We start from the raw sequence: 23,889 nt of genomic DNA on the forward strand, positions 1-23,889 counted from the left end.
AGGAGTGTTGAGTGTGGGGTGCAGAAGAAACAAAAGAGGTTAAATAAGAAGTCATTTTTTGGAGAAGAGAGAGAAGAAAAGGCCGAAATAATATAGTAATGGAGAATGGAGGAGGAGAAGATCCACAATTAGAACCACCACCACAGCCGCAGCGACGGTTGAAGCCGATCCCACCGAATCCACCGCCAACAGATCGGCCGGCTCGTATTTACGCCGACGGCATCTATGATCTCTTTCACTTCGGACATGCTCGCGCCCTCGAACAAGCTAAGAAACTGTATGTTTTCTCCTCTATTCATCCGGCGTAATACTCTCCATATGATTTTAGAATTATTAATTGACCTCTATTATGAAAATTAAAATTTTGTGGTTCATGCCTTTTTATATTCTCTATTGTGATACTGGATTTTTGAGTGATTGTGAGAGGGATCCAATGAGAAATCTGGTTGATTTCTTCTCATCTAGGTAAGCCTAGGTGAGAAGACTTAACGATACCTACGTGATAAAGTATCTAGCTGTCGGGAAAAGAAGAAAACGAAATAGGTGTTTGTCTAAGTTGTTTTTTGATTCTTATTGGAATATTATTAGTTGTATGATTGTTGAGCCATGAAGAATTTGTGAAATTGAACATATGTTTTACTTGGACTGAGTGATTTATTGCCTGAATGTAGATTGCCTAACGCTCAGCTTCTTGTTGGATGCTGCAATGATGAAATCACTCACAAATTCAAGGGAAAAACTGTTATGAACGAAAAGGAGCGATATGAATCTTTGCGCCACTGCAGGTTGGTTTTATGGGGTTGTCAATTTTGTTTAAAGTTTAACTTTTTTTTTTTCACTCAGATCTTAATGAAATGATCTTTCTTCTTTGGTAATACTGAAATGATTGAGTATCTCTAATTGCTGGGGTGAGATTCATTCAGTTGTCTGATGTCTTCTGAATACATTCACAAATATATGAACTTCTGTTTTTATGTAGATGTTTCTTAAATTGTGTATATTGAGGGTAACTTTGATTTTTAAAATGATTGTAGTTGTCTGTTCATTTTCCTTTCGGATGCCAATGAGATGAATAGTTGAGGTCAGTTCTAGCTATTTTGTATAAAAATGCTTGCTGTTGTGAGAAATAAGAGACACAAGGATGAGAGTACTTTAGCATGTGTGAAGATCATCTTTTTAATAAGATAATGAATTTCATAGAAGGGAGATGCAAAATTTACAGAATGTAGAAAAGTGAAAGACATTGTTAGCTATATTACAAAGTAAAAGGGGAGGCCATTGTGTTGGGACTTGGGACTACATTGCACACAAAATCATTAAATTTTTGGGGGATCACATCGATTCAAGATTAGGTAACGGTTTTTGCGTAAATATGCCGGGTATGTGTTACTGGTAGCTTCTTCTACTGAAAAATCACAATTTAAGCCCTTAATTTCAAAAATTTTAGGGGTTATCTCAATTTATTTTTTTGTTTATCAATGGTAGAAGATGATAAAATTACAAAGAGGCTTACTCTAGGTATTCCTTTTTTTTTTTTTTTGAAAAGGTAGCTTGCATTATAAACACAGGAATACTCAAGATGTATTCCAGTAATACTTACAATCAGAAATACAAAAGTGTTGTTGTTTTCCTATGTAACTCGTTTAGGACTCTAACATACTAGTGATATCCTCATCTTCATGAGGATATTCGTGTTTCCACCAAAAATAGAAAAGAGCTAAACATTTCAGCTTCATCTTCTCCATAGAGCAGCTCTTGTTCTCAAAACATCTTTGATTCCTTTCCAGCCAAATAGTCCACCAAATGCAGGCTGGGACAATCTTCCATCTCTCCCTGTGACCCGACTGATTTCCATCCCGATTCCAACATGCCAAAGCTTCCTTTATGTTTCCTGGCATAGACCAACTGATGCCCCTTTTATTGATGAAAATTTGCCAAAGTTTCACTGTCTCCTTACAGTGTAAAAAGAGATGATTTATTGTCTCTGTCTCACATTCACAAAAAAAACATTTGGAGCACAAATCGAAGCCCTTCTTCATACGGTTATCCTGCGTGAGAACAACCTGTTTTGCTAAGAGCCAAGTAAAACAGGCCACCTTGAAGGGCACCTTAACTTTCCAGATCATTTTCCATGGCTAGTAGCTTAATTGAGTGTGTGTCCTCTGTGAGTTTCTGTAAGCTGTTCCAACTGAGAATCTCCCCTGTGTATCTGGAGCCCATAACAGTTTGTCTTCCCTGTTACTGAGTTCCTTGTATCGTTCCAGGATATTTAGAAATTCAACCATTCTATTCACCTCCCAATCATTTAAAGGTCTTCTGAACTTTAAATTCCAACCTTGAGCATCTCTCATTTCTTCGACAGTGGCCACTTTCTGTAGACTCAAGTTGAATAGGTCAGGGAAACTAGCTTTAAGTGAAGCTTGTCCCGCCCAAACTTCCTCCCAAAATAGAGTTTTTCCACCATCTCCTATCTTAATTGTGCACTTGTTTATAAGTTTTGGCCATAGATTCCTGATTGTCCTCCACACTCCGGTGCCATATGGTTGTGTTGCTATGTTGCTGATCCACCTTGTCTCCATTCCATATCTAGCCTTAATGGTGTCTTTCCACAGCGACTGTTCTTGTGATGCAAATCTCCACAGCCATTTCATTAGCAGGCTATGGTTTTGTATTTTCAGATTCCTTGTTCCTAGTCCCCCTTCTTTCTTGCTGACTAAAACTTCATTCCACTTGACCAAGTGAAACTTGTGCTTATTTGGATCGCAGTTTCCTTGCCAAAGAAAATTTCTTCTAATGGCATCTAATCTGTCTCTTACACTTGCTGGCATAGGGTACACCGACATCATGTAGGTAGGCAAAGCATCAGGAACACTGTTGATGAGAGTAGCTCTGCCACCCAGGGATAAATACTGACTTCTCCAATTGGCAAGCTTCTTCTAGCTTTTCTCCAGTACATTGTTCCATATGCCTTTTGATTTGCTCTTATCTCCTAGAGGCATTCCCAAATATATTGTGGGCAGCTCCCCTATCTTTCCTCCCAAAATATTTGCCAGACTGTCAATTCTAGGTACCTCATTGACTGGATAGATGTAACTTTTGCCCCAATTAATGTGTAGACCTGAAGTTGCCTCAAACAATATCAATATTATTCTTAAAAACTTCAATTGACTGATGTCTGCATCACAAAATATTAGCGTGTCATCTGCATAATGGAGATGTGAGATAGCTAGACTCTGTCTATCCCCCATGTTTGCATTGAAACCCCTTATTCCTTTTTACCAACCTTCTTATCAAGACCATCCTTTGCTGTGTGCATTTTTGCTCAAGAACATGACAATGCAGTGGTTACTGCTGCTTTTGAAGCCGAGAGACTGTATAACTTCGGCAATGACCTATTTAAAATGTGAGAATTGAGTGAACAACTACAATCTAAATCAAAAAGGAGAAGGCCGTTACACTAGATACATGTTTTGATAATTGGAAAAGAAAAGAGGTTGTTCAGGACACATGCATCAGAAAGGGAAAAGAAGTTATTCTATGTTGTTGCATGGTACTACTTCACTACCAACTCCATATCTTGGCCTCCCTCTAGGTGCTAAATTCAGATCCCCTGATGTTTGGAGTGGAGTGTTTGAGAATACACTTGCATCTTGGCAGAGGCAAAACCTCTCTATGGGGAAAGGCTCACATTAATACACAGTATTTTGGATAGCATTCCCACATACCAAATGTCTTCCATACCACTGCCTTACAAAGTTGTCAAGCAGTTCGACAAGATAAGTCGAACCTTTCTCTGGAAAGGGGGAAACAAGAAGCCAAGAACCATGAATTAAACATGTTAGATGGGAAAAAATCACAGTGCCTAAGCAGCTTGGAGGTCTAGGCACTAGGAATTTAGCATTCAGAATAAATGTATGCTTATGAAATGGTTGTGGGGGTATTGCAAGGAGGAGAACTCTTTGTGGATGGCTTCAAAGGCAATACCTGGTTATCAAAGCCCTTGGTGCACAATCTTTCAAGAAGACCTCATGGTGTGGGACTCTGGAAGAATATCAGAAAGTTATGGTGTGAATTTTCCCCTAGTTCTTCCTTTAAATTGGGAATTGTACCAACATTTAATTCTGGGAAGACAAATGGTTAGCGGGGTCTACACTAAAGAATGACTTTCCAAGCTTGTATCAGAAGCTCAGAACATAACTCCACCATCTCTCAGAATTGGCAAAATAACTGCTGGAAAATACAGTTCAGGAGGAATATTTAAGACTGGGAACTGCCTCACCTTATAGAGTTATGGCTTAAATTAAAACACTCTTGTCATGTCATGTATTACTGACAACCTAAAATGGAAGGATGGTCCCTATTCAGTGAAGGAAGGCTTTGCTCACCTATGCTCTCCTACAATGAGATAATTGATTGGTGGCTCTGGAAATATATCTGGAAATCAAAGCTTCTCTCAAGATCATATGTTTTAGCTGCACAGCTTTACAAGCATGCCTTGCACAGGATAAACTCCACAGAAGGAAAATTCAGAATCAGTAGATGCTTCATATGCCTAAACAAATTAGATTTCAATAGACATCTTTTGCTACACTGCACAATCGTCACAGATGTTTGGGGCATGTTTTTCTCTATTTCTGGTTGCAATTGGGTTATGCCACAAAGCATAAAAGAGGCCTATGAATGCTGGTCTAAATCGAAAGTTGATAAGTCCATCACATTGATTCCTGCCTGTATCTTTTGATGTGTCTGGACAGAAAAGAATTGTAGATGTTTTAATGGGATTTCAACTCCTACTTATTTTCTCGAGGCTGAAGGTCTTTTATGGTTGTATAGTTGGCACAATCTCTCCCCTGTAAATTGTCCTATTAAATTTTGAAGTTCATCAGCTCTTGAGTGTTAGCTTAGTTTTTGTGGCCTATGGCTGATAAACTTTTGTGCTTCTGATCAATGTGAAATGGATTGGTAGTATAAATGGTGAGAAAGACGGAGACAGAAAGAAACTCAAAATATTTTGAAGACAAAAGCAGTTATATTTTGAAGATCAAGATGAATCGTCTTTCTTTGTTCTATTTTTGGTGTAAACAGGAATTTTTGGATTATGTATGAGACTGGATAGATTTAATAGGTGGCTTGCAAGTAACTATTACATTAGATTTCTCTTCTTTTTCTCTTTTTGAGTTATACATAAAGTTATCAGCACTTGCCAGGTGCTGATTTTATTATCAGTACAAGCCTGTTACTTTGGAAAAAAAAATGTCGCTTATGATGGTTCTAATATTGTAGCTTCTAATGGTTGATATCTGCCTTTATCTTCAATTTTGTTATGGTGCGTTTTCAATTAGGTTAATTGTGTTTGCATTGATGCAGATGGGTTGATGAAGTTATTCCAGATGCGCCTTGGGTTGTTACCCCAGAGTTCATTGAGAAACATCGGATTGACTATGTGGCACATGATGCTCTTCCGTAAGGCAAAACGTCCCATAAAATTTTTACTTCTGTTGATTTGCATAAGGGTCCCTGTTTCATTGGAACTATATTTAGACTAGCTTTTGATATGCCTTATCTGACTAATTCATTATTTTACTTTAAGATGGATTTAGCTTTACATAACTAATTTAAGGTCTTCCCCCGTTGTGTGATTATCTTTGTTTTATTTGTTTGTGTTGTGTTTCATTTTGGGTTCATAGATATTTTTCTTTTAATTTTTCGTCTTCTTGTCTGTACACGTCAGTTATGCGGATGCAAGTGGAGCTGGAAATGACGTTTACGAGTATGTAAGTCCAAAATGAACTTCAGTTTTCATACGCGACTTTTACCTTATTCATTTGATGTTTCTTTTAAACAATTTAGCTTGTGTCTGTACAGAGTTTTTCTGTGCATAAACCAGGGTGATTTGCAACTTGTTCATCTTTTTAACATGCTGTATGAAAGTCAGTCTTAATTTGCTCATTGTTGATCCTTTATTAATCAGTATAAGATATCTAGTTTGATATTCACTCTTTAATGCTTGCTGTGAAGCCATGTGTAATGTGAATATTTTTAAAACCTGTGTTATTAGGTTAAGTCCATTGGTAAGTTCTTGGAGACCAAGCGGACTGATGGAATATCTACTTCAGATTTAATAATGAGGATTGTAAAAGACTACAATGAATATGTGATGCGCAATTTGGACCGAGGATATTCAAGAACGGATCTTGGTCTGAGCTATGTGAAGGTATACTCTTTAGTGTTTTGATTGGGTGATGTAATTATACCTTACCTTTCTCAGGAAAGAAGTTTTCTTATTTTGCAAATGCAATGAAAAGAATAAGTGTGCTAATTGAATGATGTAGACTTTCTGCTAGCATTAGCTTTATTCCTCACTAATAATAGTAGAATCAATGGCGCAGAGTCAAAGGTTACATTTTGTTTCATTATTTGCTTTGCCAGGTATTAATTTCATTATTGCTTCTTTCAGGAAAAAAGGCTGAGAGTGAACAGGGGTTTGAAAAAGTTGCATGAGAGAGTAAAGAAACAACAAGAGAAAGTGGAAGAGAAGGTATATTCTTAATTATTTGACTGCTTTTCAATTCTCTATTTTGAATACAAGCTTGTCAGAAGTGTCTCCAATCTCCATAGAATATGTGGTTTTGAATATAGTTTAGCAATTATCTGAAAAAAGCAAGGAAAAAGGATATTGAGATCTATGTCCTCTATCGTTTGTGCAAATTATTTTTTTTAAAAGAAGGTAACCATATTTTATATAACCAAAAGAGTATATAAGAGAAACATAGTTACAGGAACCCAAAAAAAAACATAAACCGATCCCTTAACTAGTTACAATGACCCAATAATGTCAACTACATAATCTCTATATCTTCTGCTAGGCCCTCCTTACACCGAAAATGAAACAAAAATATATTCAATATATTTATAGTCTTCTGTTGAGTCGGCTACATCTTCAAAACACCACACATTCCTTTTCTTTCCTATTGTCCACCAGATGCATGTAGGAATAAATCTCCACCATCTCTTCTGCCTTACAAAATTGTCTGGATCATTCCAGCATGCTAGCAACTCAGCAGTTTTCTTAATTATCCATTTGAGCCTTTCCATACTCAGTAAGAGCTGTACAGATTACAGGTAACTTTGCAATGGATAAGTAGGTGGCTACTTGTTCTATTCATTATCCATCTGAACCCTTTCATACTCGGTAAGAGCTGCCACAGAGTACTAGTAACTTTGCAATGGATAAATAGTTGGCTATTTGTTTCATTCATTATCCATTTGAGCCCTTTCATACAAGACTAAAGAGCTGCCTCAGAGTACTGGTAACTTTGCGATGGATAAATAATAGATGGTTCTTTATTTCATTTTCTCTCCACATAGAAGGCATTTAGAACACATAGAAATATTGTGCAAATGACACTTTGAGCAATGAAGGGGTAGCACGGGAAACAATATGATAGTATATAAGGTAAGGTTGAATTCGAGGATACAATTGAATTGCCTCTCTACCCCACAAAGGTAGGCAGTAGGGGTAAGGTTTGCATAGACCCTACCCTCCCCAGACCCCACTTGTGGGACTATACTAGTATATTGTTGTTGTTGTGGTGGCGAATATTATGAAGTGTAGGCGACTTGATTTAACACATCCTATAATGGAATATCAACATTATATGTCAGTGTTAGGTTTTCTAATCTTTTATCATCGCTGTACAACTGACATGTTCTTGTAGGTTCTCGTATTATTAGATCCTTTATATTTAAAGCTGACAACATTTTCATAAGGTCAAGTTTGTCCCCAAGGAGATGAAGCATTCGTATTATGTCATGCATAGGAACTTTTGGATACAAAACAATAGCTACATTTTCATATTAGCTATATTAGCCTGGATCAATGCTTGTGCATTTAGTTGCTATCTCTTATGAGTAGGGTGATGTCCAACCACTTTTAGATGCATAAGTAGATATCTTTGCTGACCGAATTGTTTGTTTTAGGAGGTGGATGGTTCTTTTGTTTAAATCAACACTGGTATGGTTTCATTTGTTGAGAAGCCTGGAGCTTTTAATTAGTATAAGTAATTTTCTCAAACTGTAATGAAGTGTTCGTGAGCTTTTGCGGTTTGCTTCCCCATTATGATGCGGCTCGGTTAATAGTATATAAGTATATTTTTTTTTAATAGGGATAGTATATATATTTATTTCTATCATTGAGCTTGCATCCGATTATGGTTAATGTTGTGTTGCAATGTGTACTACCTTCTGGGTAAATTTTCCTCTTACTATTCTACTAATTACTACTCCTCTATGTGACACTCTTTCCTTTTTAGTTGGTCCCAAAAAGAATGACATCTTTTCAAATTTAGTAAAATTTAACTTCAAACTTTCCATTTTATCCCTATTGAAATGATTTATCGCCACGTAAATTTCTATAGCTTATTTTAGACGACAAGTTTCAAAAATCATCCTTTTTTTAAAAAAAATGAACTTCAAGCTTCCTTTTAGTCAAATGCCTTAACATAAATTGGAATGAACTGCCAACGCATCCAAACCCCGTTCTTTTATATTATTTGTTGGAATAGATAGTACATATATGATCAGATGTATAAGTTGGTAAGGACTGTTTAGAGTTGGACACAAAATTACTAATTGAAATTGAAATGTACAATGATCGGGGAAATTGGAACAGGTGGAGTATTAATTTCCGATTCGTTATAGTTTATCACCTTGTAGAATTTGGGTGGTGGAGATGGTGGAAGTTGCAATTATCTGGACTTTTGAAGAGTGAGCTGAAGTGCTAAACTATGATAGACAAAGCTACTTTTCATCTTATATGCTAGGTTTCCGAGTAAAGACAGCTCTTTCTTCTCCGTGATTATTCTCACTATGTCTTTTGTAACTCAGTGTTACCAAAAATGGAGCAGTATGTAGCAGTTCTGATAGCTTTTTCGTATGTTAATGAAATAAACATAAGACAGATGCTTGTCGTCATTGAAGAACCATCACTTTCTCAGTAGAAGCTATTTCTAGTCTTCTAGCACAAAACACGTTAAAAAGACTAGTTGTTGCAGATACAAACAGTAGCAAAGCATCGAAATATTTGGGTGGAGAATGCTGATAGATTGGTTGCTGGTTTCCTTGAGATGTTTGAAGAGGGTTGCCACAAAATGGTAAGATCTCCCTGCCGCTTTTCCCATCCCTCCCTTTTCCTCTTGTCTGTTTCTATCTGGTGTTCAATCCCCTACAGTTTTCCAGTAGCACCTCTCACACATGAATGAGAGTGGTTTATATTTGCCCTTGTGATCATACCATACGCATTGGAATTTCAACAGGGAACTGTCATAAGAGACCGAATTCAAGAGCAGATGAGGACCAAGAGTATAAAAGGGCTTCTATATGACAAAGAAGAGGATGATGATGAATATGACTACTATTACGGGAGCAGCGACGATGATGAAGAATACTACGATGGTGAAGATGAAGACTAGGGTTGCTCACTTTCTCATGTTATGTGGTGATGTAAAATGTAGTTTATGGATCAAGTTGGATGAAGATGTATTATGTCTAACGTTGGATGCGCGTGATTTCTTTTGTTAGAATGTAGTGGTAATTAGTTGTGTTGTAAACCGTGATCAAGCATAGTCTTGTACCGTAACGCTGTCAATCAGAGTGATTTGTCTAAATATGAGATGAATAATCATATGTTCTTGATGCACTAAGCTTTTTATTGAGGGGATCAAGTATCTTCTGGCAAAATGACTATGCTCTTTGTATCAGCATGTTTTTTTTTTTGTTCAAGAGGATTACTTATATTATAATATGCCAAGGCATAATTAGCGATTGTTCTGAATGAAACATTTTAATATCTACATAAATATTATATGTAACTTTATCTCAATCATAACTCCAGAGTGAATAAGTTACAAGTTAAAACTCTCATAAACCATCTCATTTCGTGAGTCACATATTAAAACTATTGGATATTCCGGTCATCTTTGTGTGTATGAATTCTTAAAATTCCTCGATTGAATATGTGAGAAAATATTTGGGATAACTTGCTGAGAGGTGCCTGAAATTGATGTATGCTTCAATGGTATAAATTGATGTATATTAACTACAGTGAAGACAAAACACATTATTTATGTGCTTAAATTGTATATTTAGATTTTTTTTTTTCCCCAACAAGGAAAGCAAAACAACGCAAGAAAAGAAAAATATCCAAACCATAGTCGATTTGCTAGTTTTCTGAAATAATTAGATTTTCTAGATATCTTTACCCTTTTGGCGTGTATATATATATATTTCTTTCATCACATTTTAATTGTCATTCTAGCTTAAAATAATTGTTACATTAGAAATGAAGACTAAAGTTAGTGAACTATACCTTTAATTAGGGGTGGATATAAATCCAATCGAATTGAATAAATTCAATTTTTCAAATTCGATTCTTTGGTGTAGATTTTATCTTTTGAAAATTCAGTTATTTGATTCAATGTAAGGGTCATGACTTTTTGGTGCACCAAAAAACTGAAATTTTATTAAATAAATTTAAAATACTTATATTAATTATATATTTTGACCCAACCCATATCAGATTTTAGCCTATTTGTATTTGGAGCCCTAATTCCTAAATTTTGGAGCCCTAATTCCTAAATCAAAAGTCACAGGCCACAGCCTCCAGCCCTCTCTTCTCTATTCTCTGAACTCTCACAGTCACTGTGTAGGCGACCAGCAAGCACAGCGGCGCAGCAAAACTCTCGTCTGTCGACTCTCAATCTCTCAGCGTGACGGACTGTAAGCTACCTCGTCTCACCTTAGTAATTTTTAGTATGTATCTCCCGGTCTCTCTTCTCTGCCTACAGCAAAACAGCAAGCTAAATTTTAAGATATTTCTGTTGTTTTACGTATGGATTTCTTGTGTTGAATGTTGTTGGGCTGGCTGCCTAGTGCCTGGTAATGTTTTTTTTTTTTTGGATTGTGTTGCTGGCTTGCTGTTGCTGAAGTGTTTTGCCAAGTTAGATTTTTTTTTTTTTGACTGCTAAGCAACTTGCCAATTGGCAATTGGCATGGCTGCTGTGGTGCTGGCAACTGGTTAGACTATTGTGTTCCAGAGTATTGTGTGCAAGTGACCCGTGCTGCACTGCTGCGAGCCTGTGAGTGGCTGCCTGCTAAGTTAGTTTACCTTGAAATAGAACAAATTTAGTTCATAGTTCAGCCTATTAAGTTAGTTCATAGTTCTAAGAGCAGTGTTAACTTATTACTTAGATATTGAATGTTGATACTTGATAACACCGAAGAATGCTAGGCTGCTAGGCTGAGAAGAGTGTTATAAAAAAAGAGCCATTAAGAGACTAAGAGCCTGTATTTATTTGAATTTTCATGTTAAGTTTATAAGTTAAATATTTTGATAATTTTGTTCTCATTTGCACCAAAAAACCGTTTTAAAAACACTGAACCGAAGTTTGATTCGGTATTTGGTGCACACTATTTCAAAACTGGACACCGAAGAACCGAACCGAAATTTGATACAAGAAAGCAAATAAAGAAAAAAAAAGTAAATAAAGATTGAAATGGACTATACATTTTTTTTTTTTTTTTAAGAGTACTGATTAATTATCTTATTATTGCTAAAAAACGGGGCCCCTCAAATTTGGGGGCCTAAGGCAAGTGCCTTATTTTCCAATGCATACAGCCGCCCCTGATTGTAAATGTGCAATACATGCAGTCGTTACCAGGCTTTACTAGTCTACGTCTATATAGAGATGTCAATGTGAGTTTGGAACCATCAAAATGAAAAGAAGGGCTAAATCCTAGAGTTAGAATCTTATCTTCTTTATTGTTTTGATTCGTAAGTGTTTACGCTTTGTGTGTTTTTTATCAGATCTAAATGAGAAAAAGAAATGGTTAGCTTGTTTACAATATGAACTAGCTCTCGAGATCAGTAGCTAATCCTAGTACTCACTTGCTCATAATTCCTTTGAGTGCTAAATGTGATGTATGTTCATTAGATGCCATTTAGGATCAATAGTGTATGAAGAGGTCAGTGAGATGAGTGATTAGTCTTGTTAAGCTTAAGTCTATAATTTATTTGAACTCTATTATGTTTCTGCTAGCGGCAGCCCCTTCATATGTGGTAATGTGGATATACAGTGTTTGTATGTTGTGATTTCGTCTAGTCTAGATTAAGCGTGGCAACGGGATCGGAACCAGTAATTCCGGGAAAAAATATGTATACCCGTCCCGGACCGGACCAGAAACTGGGTCCCAACGGCTATATTTAAAAAAAAAAAATTAATTATTAAAATTAAAAAATTAGGAACATTACTCAAATAATATTATAACTTTTATAATTTTATAGTTAAAAATTTATACTTTTAAAGTTTTAAATACAAACTTTAAAAGTATAAAAGTTTAAATTTCACACTTTAAAAGTTTGAAAATTTAAATTCAAACTTTAAAACTATAAAAGTTTAAATTTCACACTTTAAAAGTTTGAAAATTTAAACTCAAACTTTAAAATTATAAAAGTTTAAATTTCACACTTTAAAAGTTCGAAAATTTAAATTCAAACTTTAAAACTATAAAAGTTAAAATTTCACCCTTTAAAAGTTTGAAAATTTAAATTCAAACTTTAAAACTATAAAACTATAAAAGTTTAAATTTCACCCTTTAAAAGTTTGAAAATTTAAATTCAAACGAAAATATAATGCAAAGTTTTAAACAAATAAATAAGTAGAGACTAGAGACTAATTACTCACAAAATAAATAATTAAATGTAAACAAATAAATAACTAAATGAAAAGTGAGTTGGAACGAATGTACCAAACGTCTACTTAAAAAAGTAGACGTGTATGGCCGAAAATTGAAAGTTGAATTTTGAAGCTCCAATTTCCAAAGACCAAATTCGTAATTTTAACGAGAATAAGAGATTAGAAAGTAGAGACTTGAGTGAGACTTTTGAGAGTTGTTGAGAGAGTAGAAGAGTGAGTGAAAAGAATGAAAGATCAGGGATATTTATAGTTAAAAAAAAGGATGAAAATGTAGTTTTTAGAAGGTTGGGGTATTAAAAAAAGTTTAGGGGGGTAGGGAGGTGTAAAAGGGAGTTATGAGGGTGAAAGAGCCGTTGGTGGGGCCCAAAACCCGTTGCCCAACGACTCTCAACGGCTCTCAAAACGGCTATATTTAAGATTTTTTTTTAAAAAAAGAACCGGACCAGACCAAGACTAACCGGTATATCCCGGACCCCCTAGACACCGGCCCTAGCCGGAACCGGACCGGTAACGGAACGGCAACGGCAACGGAACCGGAACCGGGAGGTGCTGGTTCCGGCTTGTACTGGTTAGGGCCGGTGTCTAGCGGGTCCGGGAGGGGTAACGGGACGAAAACCGGGATATATTGGTCCGGTCCGATTCAGTTTTTTTTCCTTAATATAGCCATTGGGCAACGGGTTTTGGGCCCCACCGACGGCTCTTTCACCCCCATAACTCCCCTTTACACCTCCCTAACACCCCACCCCCCCCCCAAACTTTTTTTAATACCCAACCTTTTCATCCTTTTTTTAAACTATAAATACCCCCAATCTTTCATTCTTTCCACTCACAAAAATATTATCTTCTACTCTCTCAAAAGTCTCTAATCTCTTATTCTCATTAAAATTACGAATTTGGAAATTGGAGCTTCAATTTTCGGCTTTCGGTCATACACGTCTACTTACTCACTTTTCATTTAGTTATTTATTTGTTTGCATTTAATTATTTATTTTGTGAGTAATTAGTCTCTACTTAATTATTTGTTTAAAACTTTGCATTACATTTTCGTTTGAATTTAAATTTTCAAACTTTTAAAGGGTGAAATTTAAACTTTTATAGTTTTAAATTTTCAAACTTTTAAAGGGTAAATTTAAACTTTTATAGTTTTAAAGTAAAGTGTGAAATTTAAACTTTTATACTTTTAAAGTTTGTATTTAAAAGTATAAATTTTTAACTTTAAAATTATAAAAGTTTTAATATTATTTGAGTAATGTTCCTAATTTTTTAATTTTAATAATTAATTTTTATTTTTTTTAAATATAGCAGTTGGGACCCGGTCCGGGACGGGTATACATATTTTTTTCCGGAATTACCGGTTCCGGTCCGTCCCAGTCCCATTGCCACGCTTAGTTTGCGAGCCTAGTTTGTTAAGCTTTCCTTCATGTTTATGCTTGAGTAGTTGATCTGTGACATAAGAGATCATATCCCGTTAAACGGTTGGGTAACATCTGTCTCTTTGTTTATTTAAGTTCCCCTTTAACTTGAGAGGATTTTTATTTTTGTTCAAGAAAAGATCAATTTTGTTCAAAACTATGCTCTCTGGTTGTGTTTGTATTTTTAAAAATGAAAAGAGTTGGCAGTTAAGAGAATTGTTACTGCTTACTTGAGATTAATGGTACCCCTTCCTAGTCTTGAATGGCTTAAGTATGTTTAAACTCACTACATGAGCCCCTTTTGAAGTTCTGAACGTAGCACCCTTCTTTATTTTTTAAGTTGTGAGTAAGAAGTACTCCCTCTGTCCCTAATTACTTGTCCATTTTTGAATTGATACACCTATTAAGAAAACAATAATTGACATAGTGAGTTTACCATTTTACCCCTATTAATTATGAAGTGAATGAATTAAAAACTTAAGATATTCAAGAAGTTCTACCTTTTTCAAAGTAATTAATTGAGGGTATTATAGGTCCTTTATTGATTTGTCAAAATGGACAAGTAATTAGGGACAACTAAAAAAGGAAATGTGGACAAGTAATTAAGGACAGAGGGAGTAGCAGTTTCCTATGCAATTTTTTTTTTTTGCGATTATTTTCTTCATTTCACTGTTCATAAACCCATGATTGTTCAGGGACTTTGTTGCTCTCTTCGTTGTGCTTACCACTTCTTAAATCCTGAATAATGAACCTTAGTATCATTAGTTAAGACTAAATCCATTAAGAATTTAGTGGTAATAATTTTCCAGATTGGTTTGGCCCTCCCTGTTTGTGCAGCAGCTGTCAGAGATCCATATCCCATTCTATGTGAGTTTTAGCTTGCCAAATCTTGACACATTTATTCTTAACACTGTCCAGTCATCTCTTTGACTTTGCTACTTGATCACTTAGGAATTAAGAGGTATAAAGTCTCAAGTGAGTATTTTACATTAATGCTAAATCTGTTTTGGAACCATGTTTTCAATATGACTTTTACCACACTTGTTAAGTAGAGAGATGGGGAAGAATAAGAGTTCAAGGAAAGGGAAGAAGGCATGGAGAGCGAACATAAGTACGGAGGATATTGAAGATTTCTTTGACAACTCCACTAAAGATGCTCTTTCCGGCGGTTCTCTTGCTCAAGTTCCCAGTGACTCTCTCTTTTATGTCGACAAATCCAGAGGTATTCTATTTTTCAGCATTTTTTTTCCCGGTTGAAAATTTCCAGAAAATATCTTTTGTTCAAGTACATAGCAAGGTAAAAAAAGAAGAAGCCGATTTTGACATCAGGCTGGCGTTCAGGTATATGTTCTAGCAGTTGATATAGTCTTTAGATGGATTGGCATGTATGCTATTTACTGTTTCAACAGATGTACTGAACTACGTTTGGTTGGATAACTGGATTGCCCCACACTTGAAAATGGTTGTTTCTTTAACAGTAATTTTTTGGTACACGGGAAATAACTGGGTGCTCTGATAATCTCCTCCAGAATTTTGTTTTGGTGGAATCAGTCAAGAGTATTGTGTACTATGACAAGTAGACAAAATAATTCGGTATCTCATAGAGTTGTAATTATGGAAAAAATTCAATCTTGAGAGCAGATTGAATGTTCATGTCTGTTTTAGACTTGCAGCAACATTTCAGGAACAATTGTTTCGGTGTTACTTTCAGTCAATGGTTCCTGTTCCCATCCAATTGTTGGGTGTAATATGAAGCCTGACGAAATTTGGAGATAGTAACTGACATTTTAGGAATAGAAGACGGCAGTTTAGAATCACCTTAAGTACTATATCGATGTTCATCATGGGTGCATCTTCCTTGTCCCTTTACTGCAGTTCTGTCGTTTTTTGTTGGCGAATCCTTCTTCAATGATTAAATGACAAGTTTTTATGTCTACAATCCAGATCTTTCTGTCAAACGGAAAATTGAAAAACACCGGGAGAAAGTACTTCGATATGATAGTATACTACAAAGCAATGCCTTTGTTGAACCTGTACCTTCTTCAACTGGGAAGAAGTCCAAGAAGAAAAGTAAACTTCAGATAGCCAAAGATACTGCTCAACAGGGTCAAAAGGTTGTTCACTATTTCATTTTAAATGTTCAACTCACCAAGTGCAAGATGTTATGGCTGATGCTTCCTTGCCATAATGTGCTTTTCTCAATAGGAGAAAAATCTATTCTTTTGAGTGCAAATGACTAATGGATCCTCATTGTTTATTTCTTCTTAATTTTGTGTGATTAGGATTTGTCTGGTGGAAACTCTGGCATGGTTGACATTTGGGATGACAAAGGTACCCTTGTGATTAGTGCCTTTTTGTTCTTCGTCACTTTTGTAGTAAAATGACTTTTCTAATACGGCCTTCATTGCATTGTTGCAGGTGAACTGGTCATCAAAACCAAAAAGGTACACTTTTTTCTCCTACCTGTATTTGAAATTTTTTATTTCTTTTCTCCTCTCCTTATCTTTTTTGTGGCCACTTGTCCGGAACTTCCTTTTCAATTTTGGTGTCCTTTTACATGAAAAACATATTTTTAAATCAGCTGGATGTTGTCCTTATAAGTTGTAATGCAATACCTGCTATAGGTTTTATTAATGCAACCTGTCTTTCTTTATGAGCACTACTATTTTTGCCTTACAGTGATTACTTCTTAGTCCACTTAAAAAATGAGTCATCTCAAGTCAATTGAATCTCTTATTTTTCAAGAAAACATCACATATAAAAAGCATCTTTGCGATGAACCTTTTCCTTGCACATCTTCTGCATTGCTTATCCTCTCAGAGGGATAGATGAGAGTAATAAAGGAAAAAAGAGGCATGAGATTGGATATAAAAGATCCTTTATCGTGGAAGGTAATGGACCTAAATAAAGCAAAATGGATGTGGTGAACCATTATAGCTGACCCTAACTATGTTTGTGATTGATGCATAGTTGATTGATTGATTCAGTTAGTTTTCCATTCACTCGACGCACTTTCACCACTTCCTTTGACGAATTAGATTATGCAGATACAATGATCTGTAACTGATACAAGATTTCGTCGAATAAGATAACATGCATCCAAAAAGAGATTCTTTTCCATTTTGCTCGTTCCTTAATTTGGCAATTTGAAATCCTTCGTTTTAGCATTATTGATGCTCTAGTCTGTCTAAAGATCTTGATCAAAATATGTGATGCATGTTTAGATTGTGATTGCATTTTAGGGTTTGATTTTATGTACTTTCCTGCCGTTGCGGGGTGAAGTCTTTTCATAATTTTCCCTTTTCAGCAGCTGGGGTGGGTTGGCTGGTACAAGCTTGTTTGGTTGCATTACTATGATGTTATAAGCTCAGTATTAAAACAACTACAATGACCAAAATAGCTGTCATGTATTTGATCATTTTCTTAAATTAAACAGAACACGTATTTAAACCTACAATATAATTCATGCATTATAATCCTTGTATTACTCTAATCCCTAAGATACAAATCGTACGGTACAGTCCTCGCATAACTTGTCTCTAGCGATCCCTCGGTGTTTATTTTTTGTACCTCCCTGTCTTCTTCTTCTTAGTTTCATTTCTTTATTATCTTAACTGTGTATGTTATTTATTTTTTGTCCTAAAGCTCGAGCATTTGAATTGTAAACTTATGACTTTCCTAGAACAATTTTGCATCAGTTTACTTTTCGAAAAGGAAAGAGACAAATCTGCATTAGTATAGGTAATCAATTTTATATGCATTGCCTGTGACAGAAGCCCAAGACTTCTGTTATACCTGCTGTGGAAGTTGAGCCTCCAGGATGCTCATTCAATCCACCATCCGAAAGTCATCAGGTAAAATTTCTTCTGTATGTCATATTTTGCTATTACCGAGCTCCTAGTCCATGCAATTAATAATTCGCTCCGTGTCTTCTCAATTCAGGATGCACTAGCTTGTGCTGTTGCAGATGAAATGCAGAAAATTTATAGAAATGAATTGGGGCCGGAGCCTATTCCATTGGTTGTTCCTGGAGAAGCAGTTAATGAAGAAGATGTAAGTTTAAGCTATTAATTTCTTGTTAGTACTTTTGACCATAGCTGTTGCAGATGCATCATGGGCTATGTTTTCTTATACTCGGTAAAGCATACACTGAAGATTCATTTGCCTCAGATGTATTTCCTTGAAGCGGACAGTGGGAGTGACACGGAGAATGAAAATCTAGTGGAAGATGGAAAAACAGATTTGGATAAAAGGTAAGCTTCTATATTGCTCGTCTGCCATGACAGTATTAGCGGTTGAAACATGTTTTATTCCTTGCTAGCGTAGTATTCTGGAGTACTTAAAATTATACTTTTACTTAAAATTTACTCACCTGTGTCTGTTCATATTTGTATAGTGAATAGAGGCTTCTTTGAGAATCTTTAGGCTTTAGGCTTCAGAGAAATTAATTATGTGACAGTTCGATGTGTTAAATCTACATGAGTTGCCTAAATTTTTTAACTAGTGTCACATAATTAACCAGTGTCCAGACATTTCAATCTCTGGACACTGGTTATACCCAATTAGCCTGAAGTCCTAAATTTTTTTCTATAACTTTACAAGGCTAACATGAGTTGCCTTGTCCTCGTTTTTGTTTAGGGGCTTATAATTGTTGCATTCTACTTCCAATTCCTTTTCATTCATGATCACTAGAAACACAATCTCATTTTATGTGGCTTTGCATGTTTAATAGTTTTCACATAGTCCAAAGCTGATGGATGTTTATGAGGTCAAAGGCGATACATGTACCGCTACCACTGATGGTCTAAGACCTCATGCTTCCTTCATCCTTATTATTTGAATCCAGTTTTGCCCTGTTCTGTTTGTTTACTTTTTGCTGCTGGTGGGGAAGAAGCTCTTATTTCCAGCATTAGTAGTAGTTCTTATTTTCTTCCACCAAGGCTAGGACAGATGGGAAGAATCACCTAGTGTTTTTTGTCTCCACTGAGTTTTGAACCTGAGACTTCTCAACCACTTCATTGACACTAGGCCACACCCTTGGGTGCAAGGAACATCCTTTATATTTGGTTAAAGATGCTGAATGAGTACATTGTATATCACTAATATTTGGTTGCTTGGATATGTTCAGACTTCAGTTTAAGTCAACTACATCTGAAATCATATTTTTAAATGTAAAGAGGTTTGATCCTTAATCTAGCTGAGTTAGATTGCGAGCTAAGTCCCCAGTAAGTGTGATATCCGACATCATATCTGTTTCCTTTGGTGGTCATGACCCAAATGTCCTAATGATGATCAGTTGTAGAGTGAACCAGTGTTCTAGATTTTCTTTTTTGTAAGTCAGTTATGTGTTCTGAAAGTTTGCAGTGCGCTATCTTCAGCTTCGTTGGCAATCCATGTTACATTGAGTGCATTATTGCTAGTCGTCAGATCTTTCTTTTAACACTAAATGTTATTATACATCATTTTTTAAACTTTATTCAGACCGCAAAAGCCCAAAATGCTTACACAAGTTGAGAAGAATCGACGGGCTAGACGCAAAGAACAGTTGAAAGCAGAAGCTGAAGCAACAAAAGCAGCACAACTCTCCAAAGAGATTGATAGGTTCGCTAATATTTGGATTATCAGGCTAATCATATTCCAGTTAAATAGAATTTGCCTTTTGTATAGATTCTGATATGTTCTTGTGCCTGCAGCTTACCGGATATAATTCAAGAAATAGAGAGAGAGGAAGGAGAAAAACAGAAACGACATCTACGTCGTGTTACTGCTATAAAAGAAAAACTAAAATCTTGTCCACCACGCTTGGGAAAGCGCAAGTATGTGCTGTTTCATTTTGAAGTAAAAAAATTTCAACAATTGATTTGCTGTGAAAAAGTGTTTTTATAGAACATCAGATTTCAAAGGAATTCTTATGGTTGTAACTCTTAAAAATGTTTCAACTGGGAGCTTGGGGTTTGAAAGAATGATGATTGCATGAACTGAGCAATGAGACTCATTTTCTTGTGGTTTTGCTTTACTCCTGCTATAACTTCGATGTTGACAAAAAGATTAATGACCTCTGTCATTTCAGATTTGTGCCTGCTCCTGCTCAGGTTTTACTGTCTGAAGAGATTACTGGTTCCCTCCGTAAATTAAAGGTCGCATTCCTGATTTCAATTTTCTCTAAATTGGCTGTTGTCACATTTATTTCTATTTTCAAGGTTTTTCTCTTATGTGATTTGTCTTCTGTTTCGAACAGGGATGTTGCACCCTTGCAAGAGATCGGTTTAAAAGCCTTGAGAAAAGGGGACTAGTTGTTCCTTCAAAAAAGAGTAGCAGGTTAGTAAAGATTGCTTGTTGTTTGAAATTAAGCCAGGCTTTCTGGTTTGGGCTTTGCTTATTATTTGAAATTAAAAGTATTGCATGTTGTCTTGAAGTGTGTGTAAACCATGTAACACTGAGACAATTGCGGAGTAATCTCTTTTTCTTTAAAGTTTTTGACAGTGAGCTTTGTGCACGTTCCTTATGGCATCATAGTTGATCATAAATTTTGACAATACACTTGGGGCCAACAAAATGTGCGGGAAATTACCAAAACTTGTTACCAATTGTTTGGGATCAAAAACTAGTAATTTGATAGTGAGCTTCATGTTCCTGATTCCAGTGTTGGTCAGTTGGAAATTCTTCATTTCAATGTAAAATTAAAGCTTCTGTCTGTTTGTTTCTTTTGTAAAAAAAGAAAAGTAATGATAACAATGCATCAACTTCCCCTGCTTTAGGTTTCAAGTAACAGAACTCATCTTTTCTCTGCATGTATCGACCTACTTGTCCTTATGCCATTTTGTATACTGTTTCAAAAGAAACATACTGAGCATCAAAACATTTCTTGCTAATTGTTTCTGGGATGATGATATGTGTGCAGGAAATAGAGTTCATCAGAGTGAATTGCAGAGTAACACAGATAAAATGTTTTCATCACCGCCATATGAGACCATCATCCCGAGCACTTGGATGAGAGACACTCTAGACAAGCAAGGTGTTGGTTTATGTCTGCAAATTTGGAGTGGGAGAGCTGGCTGCTCTTACTGTTAGCAAAATGGATATGTAGATCTGTTTATCTGACTGATACATGGTTTATTACACCAAATATTTTATAGTCATAGTCAATTTGCTTTTGGAGCAAAAACTAGTAATTTGAAGACATTGCTGTTTTAATTGATTACTAAATTTGGCAAATGAGCAAAAACTGATACTGATATATCTGGAGGCAGAAGATTGATTGGTGTTTCATGACTGCTCTTACAATTTTCCTCTTGATGAACCAAAAATGATTCCCAGTCAGCATTTTTAACTTTTCATAAGAATTTGAAATTTTAATATATACCCCAAAGTTTTTAATTACTCTAATTAGGTCGACTTTTTATTTTATCACATTTGACCAAGTCGATATCACTAATTCTAATTTCAAAACTTGAACGACATCTTCTACTCATTTTTCTCCATGGGCTTGTCATGTTGTACAAGTTCCGCTATACTAAATGTACCTAGCTACTAGTAATGTCTAATTTGATTAATAAGGCATGAAACTCTTTGAATTCGAGCTAAAACTTCCCCATGTGTTTATCTTTCTATATTTTAAATTGCCTTAGTAAAAATTATGATTTCGCTGGTGATGAAGGAGAATCTACATTATAAAAAGATATGTATGTTTAACCACACAGTATGTGTGTGAGTTGACAACATAAACAAAGAGAGAAGACAAATAGGGGAGAAAAGGGACATATGGAAAAGGAAATTTAATCACTTTATATGAAATTGAAATTAAAACAAAGCAAAAAAAAGTGAGAATACACTAAGCTGTGGGCTTCACTTTGTGAGAACAGAAAAATATCCAACCCAAAGTTGGATTGCTAGTTTTTGTCAAATACTATTAGGTTTTCTAGATATCCGTACCCTTTTGGTAAGAATTTTTTTTAATTAGGTTTTCTAGTTTTGTGGTTTTTATACACTTAGTCAATTATACACTTAGGCCTTAATATCATATTTCGTCCTAATTTATATAATGTAGTTTGACTTGACACGAATTTTTAAAAAAGAATGAAAGACTTATTAAATTTGTAGCCTAACTAAGTTATAGATGTTTGTGTGATTATAAAATTATTTCATTATGGATAAAATGAGTATTTTAAAGTTAAATTGTTACTAAATATAAAAATAATTGGAGATGGAGGAAGGGGATTACAATATGGAAAATCGAACCTTCACTAATAAGGTGAGAGTTTAGATAGTCAACCAACTAAGCTAGAGTACTATGATCTCCAAAAATGTGTCATTCTTTTTGAAAGTGATGAAAAAGAAAAATAAGTCATATAAATTGAATTCGAAAAATTAGAAAAAGTAATACTTAAAAGGAACCAAAGGATAACTTAGTAAAGTATTGTACGTTGTATTTATAATAATTTCTTAATAGATGTGTAATGAATAAAAACGATAGTTGAAATGAGACAGATAGAGAGCGTGAAATGAACTGATTGGAGTATCAGTTCCCAAATATTTTTTGTGATACGATAAGAAAGTATATCTTGGACTTGGAGGATAATCCCAATAAAGAGTACCTTTAATTTGTGGTGGAAAGACGTTGTTTCAATATTTTGTATTTTATTGCTACACCTAAGATTCTTTAATTTGGATTAAATTAATGAAAATAAACTCATAAGACAATTAGTCTAATAAAGTACCAAAAGTAATACTTCAAATTAAGTCCATTTATTTGAAAAACTTTTAAGTGGAAATTGTCCAAAAGTTGAAAAAAAGAGAGGCATAAAAAAGTTGATCATGTTTCATGTGGTCTTCTTTCTTTTCAGTATTAGTGGCATGTTGTTTCATCTATCATAAAAATAACTCTCAATTATTGTAATTAAAGTTACATTTCATTGCTAAACTTTTGAAAAAGAATTAGGGCAATTATGATATACATATATCTTGTATTCTTAAAATGTTATGTTTGATCCTCAATTGACCCTTTCTTTTATTCAAACTTAAAGATCAAATACGCTCCAAATCTGAAGCTGACATCTAAATCGAAAATTAATCATCTTTAATATCCCGGCTCATCAACATATAACATGAATATATTCGAAGTTCTCTCCTACTATGGTAGAATTTACCCAAGAACTAATTGTAACAACTTTTTGTTACAATGACATAGTGTCTAGCTAGCACACAATTATCATAAAAGCAAAATCAAACATCAACACTTCATCTCTTAGATGAAAATGTTTTTTTTTTTTAAAAAAAAAAACCAACTCTCATATATAGTTATCATAAGACATTTTAATTTTAAACTAGAGATGTGAAAATTCCCAAACAATTACTAGACTTGAGAAGAAGCCTACAAGTAGGGCAAGAAGAATGTGAGAGTAGCCATTCATCAACACAAACCACATGGAAAGAATGTGTACATTGAGGAAGAACCCTAATTCTTTCTCCATCCATGAAATCCAACAAGCAAATAGCACACGATGACGACGATGATGATGAAGATGTAGTGCTTGAAATTGCATTATTATAAGTAGATGTTGGCAAAGCAATCATATCTTTCTTCTTAAGTCCAGAGTTGACTCTCTTTGAAGCTACCCATTCAACTGGCTCAGAGATAGTCCTTTGAGTGCATTGAAACACACAATGTAACATGGAGTTTAAGCCAAGAGCACAAACTAAAGCACATATTAGGGCAGCAATGATCA

General features: G+C 35.1%; 2 protein-coding genes across 5 annotated transcripts; both read left to right on the forward strand.

Annotated features, from left to right (window-relative positions):
* Positions 1-9,669, forward strand: LOC125846460 (choline-phosphate cytidylyltransferase 1-like). Its single transcript, XM_049525880.1, has 8 exons — positions 1-277; positions 672-785; positions 5,368-5,463; positions 5,732-5,774; positions 6,059-6,214; positions 6,458-6,538; positions 9,054-9,152; positions 9,315-9,669. Exons 1-8 carry the CDS (start codon positions 99-101, stop codon positions 9,468-9,470), a joined length of 924 nt encoding a protein of 307 aa, XP_049381837.1. The 5' UTR covers positions 1-98; the 3' UTR covers positions 9,471-9,669.
* A 946-nt stretch (positions 9,670-10,615) lies between these two features.
* LOC125846456 (ribosome biogenesis protein NOP53-like) lies at positions 10,616-21,401 on the forward strand. Of its 4 annotated transcripts, none has more exons than XM_049525873.1 (13): positions 10,616-10,813; positions 15,214-15,386; positions 16,109-16,278; positions 16,447-16,495; positions 16,583-16,608; positions 17,938-18,018; positions 18,107-18,217; positions 18,335-18,417; positions 19,646-19,765; positions 19,858-19,980; positions 20,235-20,301; positions 20,403-20,482; positions 21,066-21,401. In XM_049525873.1, the coding sequence occupies exons 2-13, from the start codon at positions 15,221-15,223 to the stop codon at positions 21,070-21,072; spliced, it is 1,083 nt and encodes a 360-aa protein (XP_049381830.1). In that variant the 5' UTR covers positions 10,616-10,813; positions 15,214-15,220; the 3' UTR covers positions 21,073-21,401. The 4 variants fall into 4 exon arrangements, with proteins under 4 accessions (XP_049381830.1, XP_049381829.1, XP_049381827.1 ...); XM_049525872.1 differs by having other exon boundaries at positions 15,217-15,386; XM_049525870.1 differs by having other exon boundaries at positions 10,616-10,776.
* The last annotated feature ends 2,488 nt before the right edge of the window (positions 21,402-23,889 follow it).

This window comes from Solanum stenotomum, chromosome 12 (assembly GCF_019186545.1).
Source record: "Solanum stenotomum isolate F172 chromosome 12, ASM1918654v1, whole genome shotgun sequence".
NCBI classification, from domain to species: domain Eukaryota; kingdom Viridiplantae; phylum Streptophyta; class Magnoliopsida; order Solanales; family Solanaceae; genus Solanum; species Solanum stenotomum.